The sequence below is a fragment of the Rousettus aegyptiacus genome, unplaced genomic scaffold, assembly GCF_014176215.1.
Source record: "Rousettus aegyptiacus isolate mRouAeg1 unplaced genomic scaffold, mRouAeg1.p scaffold_m13_p_6, whole genome shotgun sequence".
Lineage (NCBI taxonomy): Eukaryota > Metazoa > Chordata > Mammalia > Chiroptera > Pteropodidae > Rousettus > Rousettus aegyptiacus.
The window spans coordinates 42,190,971-42,196,736 of record NW_023416309.1 but is presented as its reverse complement, the minus strand read 5'-3'; the positions used below and the strand labels follow the sequence as shown (position 1 = coordinate 42,196,736).

Here is a 5,766-nt window from a genome sequence, read left to right as displayed (position 1 = left end):
ATTCACTGTTTTTTAAATATAACTATAGCTTTTTTTTGCACTTCCCTTTATTTTGATTCATAGATCCTGCATTTTTTACAAATTGAAGGTTTGTGACCACCCTGCTTCAAGCAAGTCTATTGGTATGATGTTTCCAGCAGCATTTGCTCACTTCATGTCTGTGTCACGTTTTGGTACTTCTCACAGTACTGCAAACTTTTTCGTTATTATTATTGTGCTATGGTGATCTGCAATCTTTGGTGTTACTGTTGTAATTGTTTTGGAGTGCCCATATAAGGACAGTGAACTTAATGGATAAATGTGGGCATTGCAACTGCTCCACCGACTAAGCTGTTCCTTTCCTTGGGCTTCCCTGTTCCCTGAGACACATTTTAATTAGGCCAATTAATTATCCTGCAATAGCCTCTAAGTTCAAATGAAATCACACATCTCTCATTTTAAATCAAAAGGTAGAAAAGCACAGTGAGAGAGACATGTTGAAAGCTGAAATGGGTCAAAAACTGGGTCTCTTGTGCCAAAGTTAACCAAATTATACTGGGAAACCAAAATCTTCATGTGACTCACTTCACTACGGTGGTCTGGAACTGAACCCACAATATCTCTGAAGAGTGCCTGTAAATGTATCCCATTAAATGGAGGTGAAATTCAACAGAAATTATTTTAAAAGGGGGGACCACCTTATGGGTAATCCCTAGGCCCCGAACTCTCCCATAATTCTGATCCATATTTCATGACCCACCTCCTGTTGCTGGAGTGCCCACTGTGCTGCTGCCGGAGCCCTCCGCACCCAGCCAATGTCTTGGAAATGCCCATTACTATGCCCCCATCTGCTCTCCCCAACCCTCCCAGAACCAGACTCCCGCTGATGTTGTAGTTCCTCCAAGTGAACATGTAAGGGTGACTCCAGGGGATGTGCTAGTAAGCAGTGGGGTAGCTGCAGCCAAATGAGGGCACCATGAGCTGGGAAACCGCTTCTCCTGCCACATTTAGGCCCTCTGGCTGAGCAGCAAGCAGTGATGGAGGCTGGCAGGCACAAAACAGCACAGCTCCCCAAGCATGCCCCATCCAGGAATCCCAGGACCAGAAGAAGCCCATTTGAGGTCTGGACCATTCTTCTTGGGTTCACAGAAGCCAATGACAATGACAGTATCTAGAAGGCAGGAATTTGGGGTTGGGGAGAGATGGGAGCCAGGTAAGAGAGTTTACTAATATGGGTACTAACAATTAGAATGGGTCTCCTGCTATGACACATATTAACAGTTTGTTAGATTATAAGGAGAGACTGGTCTAAAAGTAAGATGCACTTGGAGGAGCGGGGCCTACTAGCAGGAAAGTACTTAAGTTTTGTTTTTGTTTTTTTGTTTTAAACTAAGTAAAGCCGTTTTGGCCCTTAAAAGGACCCAAAAGCAGAAATCCAGAGAGCTCTCAGGAAGGAGTAGAAATACAGCTTTTCCGCTCCAAAATTTACATAGAACAGTAAAGAAATGAGCTTTTGTTTCCCAAACACAATTCCAAATTCTGAGGGACTGGGCCAGCTTAGATCATATTTCTGTATATGGCCAGGATGACAGGTAACATTGTACAACCTGGCAGCCAGAAAAACCCTATGAAGGTGGGTTTCTGCCTGAGGAGTAACTGTGAACTAAGCAGACACTCTAAGCTTAATCTATTTTATAGATAAAACTAGAAAAGTAGGTGAAAGACCTTGTAGGCCACGATACCTTGAAATGGGAGAGGAGGAGATGTGGTTTTGTAAAAGAGATGATCATTTCACTAAATGAGATAAGGAATACAAGAAATAAATTTGAAGAGACAGAAAGAATATAATTTTGGGCATATGAGTTTAATTACATACTCAACCATCTAGATGGAAATATGTGGTAAATGGAGGGAAACAAGGTTCATAAACTTAGGACAGAGGCAAGCATTTTTTGAACAGTTTAGGTTTAGACATTTACCATATTGGACTATTTTTTAACATTAAAACTTTTTTTTTTTTTACCACGATAAACAAAGCTGTATTACAAGTGATTTCCGAAATTGCCTGTTTTTTAAAACATGATTAAATTTTTTAATACTAAATTTTCGTTTTATAACTTAGTTTATATATACATAACAGAGTGCCCTAAATTGATGTTCATCAAGATATCTTTCTATAAGCCCTAATGGTTTATATTTTCCCTTTAAAATGTATAAGTATCTTTTCAGTTGTCATTCTCAAAGATATTCTAGAGAAAAACATGTTAAACACCTATAAATTCTTCTTCATTTCTGTTATAGAGTAGCAACTTATCATCTAACCCATAGTGGTCTATCAACTGAGTAAGGCTGAGTTTCTTGTTCTCAGACATAGCTGACTGCAATTCACAAAGCAACAGTTGGCTACATCTTCTCCACTTCTTTATTAACAACTGTAACTGAGACAGGTCATTCTGAAACAGGAAAAAAAAAAAAGTAGTCAGTAACTAGATAGGCATCCTATTATAACTTAATGAAAGCTGTTAAATCAGTCAATGAGTTGGTTTAAAGGGTAAAACATTTGGTCATGAATGGGACTTCTACTCAGGAGAAAAAAAGTAGGGTGGTTTTAAATAGAATGGTTACAATGACACTCAAATTGAGTTCTATAGCTATTTTGTTTGGTCTAAGCAAAAATCAGTCATTAAATAGGACAAAACTATGGAGAAACACAACGATACAGGTAAAAAAAAAATTCACTTTTTCTATTACAGTTGTACTTTAAAAAAATGAGAATATTCGAATTAAAAATATTTTCAACATTCCCTATCTCGTAAAACTAAAGCAGTTAGAAAAATCCTAAAAATTCAAGAGAGCAAATAAAATACACTATTCCATCATTTATTCCATATTGCTGGGTAGAAGGGGCAACTGCATATATATATACATGAACAATCCAGGTAAAAAAAGGTTATCTTCTTCTAAGTGCCCAAGTTCTATTTAAGTCAATCTAACTGGGTTGAAATCTAAAATCTAATACATATTTGATATATATTTGTCATTTTCTCAAACTAAATGCCTGAAAACTTTTAATAATTTGGAAGAACACAGATGGTTACTAGAAATATTTTTTATGTATTCTCTGAGCCCATTTTTAGCTTTTTAAAATCATTCATTGTCAGGTGTCATTTCTATTCTCATTATATATACATCTAACGTTTGATACTTCTAATATTGCTACAGGCTGGAAAAATTTCAGCTGCATATTAATTGAGAACTGGGACTTTTAAAAAGTTTTATCTGATGTTGAGGCCGCTTCTACTCTAAATCTGACTTATATTTGAGTTAAAAGTTTTTGAAAGCTAGGTTTCTGGATATTTGGCTTATGGTTAATTGGGCTAATTTTCTCTTTATGAAATGACATTCCTAGCATTTATCTAAAAATAAAAAAGAAATTAAAAAAAATTTAATAAGTATGCAATGATTCTGAAATTATTCTCACCTTTGATCTATACATTTTGACTAGTTTTAGCCTCCGAAGAAGGTCTTCTTTTTCTTGAATCTGTTTCACCAATTTTGCCTTTTCTTCATTTAATCCTTGTTTGGGAAGACTCTCATTCATACAGTCATTACCGTGATCACTGCAAGACCCAGCATCAAGTGATTTAGATTCACTTGCACTGATATTCTTGAAGGTATTTTTCAGATATGTGCTTTCTTCAAATTCACTGTCTATGTATTTAAAATTTCCTTGAAATTCCAAACAGTTTTCTTCTGTTGAAGATGCTGGTTTCTCTGAAAAGGTCTGCTCATTTTCATCACTCTCTACTTTAAGACGTTTTACGACATTGTAACAGGAATTAAATGAAGATCTAGTTTTCCTTAACCGTTCTCGAAGTGTTGCACTCATAGGCTGTAAAAGGCACAAACAATAATATTAACCAAGAAAAACATTCCTGATATAGACAAATCTACTACAAATAAAGGCCTTACATTTCTACGGTACATACCACTAGATGGCTTTCTGTCTCCATTTATCTGAAGTAACCATCACAAACTGTCTTTAATTCCTAGAAGCGCCATTACTTTTATTCTTTTTATTTTAGCAAAGTCAGCACTCTTCTAAAACAGTGTTGAGACACTTATCCCAGTAGTCATAAACATTTGTTCAGCAACTAGCACATGCCAGACCTACTCTGGGTGCTTCGGTTACAAATTAAAGGAAAGACCTTGATCCTGCCATAAAGACCTTCATAACAATGCAGACTCAACTACTTTAATTTGTAATATAAACACAATCTGAAACCAAATGAAATAATTGATTCAAGATGAAAATTTGGAGGTGGGGAAAGGTCAAATACATTATCTTAGAATATCTAAAATTATTTAATACATACTTATTAATGCTGCACGTTAATTAACTATCTTCAGTCTATTCAAAACCATCACTGCGAAAATAATTAGAAATACAGAATCGATGCACTGAAAGAACAAAGATTTTCATACTTGTTTTCTTGAACTACTAGTTTGGGGGGATGGCGGGTTGGCACAGGCCTGTGGAGTGCTCGGTAAAATCACAGCGGAGTCTGAAGGGCTTTCCATCTTGAGAATGAAATCTTGGTTGACCACTAAAAACCAAAAACAATCACAAAATGGAAATCAAATTAACCCACATCTTCATACGTTCCTCAATTTTTACCAAAGAATTTTTTCTTGTAGATAACATTAGCAAGTAAGCCAGCAACTTTCTTTCACTTAGTTGTGTTTCATTCTTGCTTTTTGATGTCGTTTTGCATTTACCCTCCTAAAGCTGTGGTCCACATGGTGACTGTGTTTCTCATTTCAAATTAGCTATCATCTCATGTAAACAAGACTGTTTTTATCGAAATATCCTCAAAATCTGCCTTATGGGGGTTGGGGAAAAGAACGACTTTGGATAGGCAGGAATTCTTTAATTTTGCTACGCCGGCCTCATAATGAAATAGAAAATCTTGACTCAGAACATGATCAGACCTGTTATATCACCCTAAACTCTAAAAGCTGTGGCTGGAAACAATGACCCTCCGACGCTCACGGATAAGAAACACAACAGCAGATAAATTTACGGCTGCCTGCATCGTTTTAGTTTAAGCAGCGAATAGACTCCGAAAAGGAGAGCAGACTTTAAGTTTGTTTCCTCAAACAAAGGCATCAACTTTACTGGGGGAAAAAAACAGAGGGAGGAGTCCTCCCTTCCCTCCCATCACTGCATAAAACCCACACCGGCCCTTAAGAGACCCCGAGCCTGAGGTGCGGTTGAGAAGTTCCCTAACCGCGGAACGGGAGCCCTATTCGTCTGTGCAGCCGGCCCCGAAGGCATCCAGCTCTCACGCCACCGCTCGCCAACCGGTACACTACCTCCCTCCGTTATTCCCAGTGCGCAAAATACCCGCGCAGCCGCGGCCGTGAGCGCGCCCGCTCCGGGGGCGGGGCCGCAAGGGAGGCGGAAGAGACGTGCGATTGGCCGGTAACACTGACGCGCGCAGTTTCGCGTCTCCCAGCGCCAGAGAGTGATCGGACTGCGCGCGCGCGCGCGGCGTCGAGACTCCGCGAAGGGGCGAGGGTGGGGCGGGGCCGCGCGGGAGGCAGCAGAGGCACGTGATTGGCCAGGTTGCCCGACGCGCGCGGCACTTCTCCGCCCAGCGGCCTGGAGAGGCGGGACTGCACGCGCGCAGCCGCGAGCCTCGGCCTTGTCCGGGGCGTGCCGAGCTGAGCGTCTGAACCACTGATGCATCCCAGCTAGAGCGCCGTTCTCGTCGCGGCTTCTCC

General features: G+C 39.8%; 1 protein-coding gene across 4 annotated transcripts; it reads right to left on the bottom strand.

Annotated features, from left to right (window-relative positions):
- Positions 1–1,824: 1,824 nt before the first annotated feature.
- Positions 1,825–5,470, bottom strand: SFR1 (SWI5 dependent homologous recombination repair protein 1). 4 transcript variants are annotated; one of them, XM_016154566.2, is made up of 4 exons: positions 5,387–5,470; positions 4,465–4,586; positions 3,461–3,871; positions 1,825–2,432 (listed from the first exon to the last, which is right to left on the bottom strand). In XM_016154566.2, exons 2-4 carry the CDS (start codon positions 4,558–4,560, stop codon positions 2,244–2,246), a joined length of 696 nt encoding a protein of 231 aa, XP_016010052.2. In that variant the 5' UTR covers positions 4,561–4,586; positions 5,387–5,470; the 3' UTR covers positions 1,825–2,243. The 4 variants fall into 4 exon arrangements, with proteins under 4 accessions (XP_016010052.2, XP_016010051.2, XP_016010050.2 ...); XM_016154565.2 differs by having other exon boundaries at positions 5,356–5,421; XM_016154564.2 differs by lacking the exon at positions 5,387–5,470 and adding an exon at positions 5,271–5,384.
- Positions 5,471–5,766: the final 296 nt, after the last annotated feature.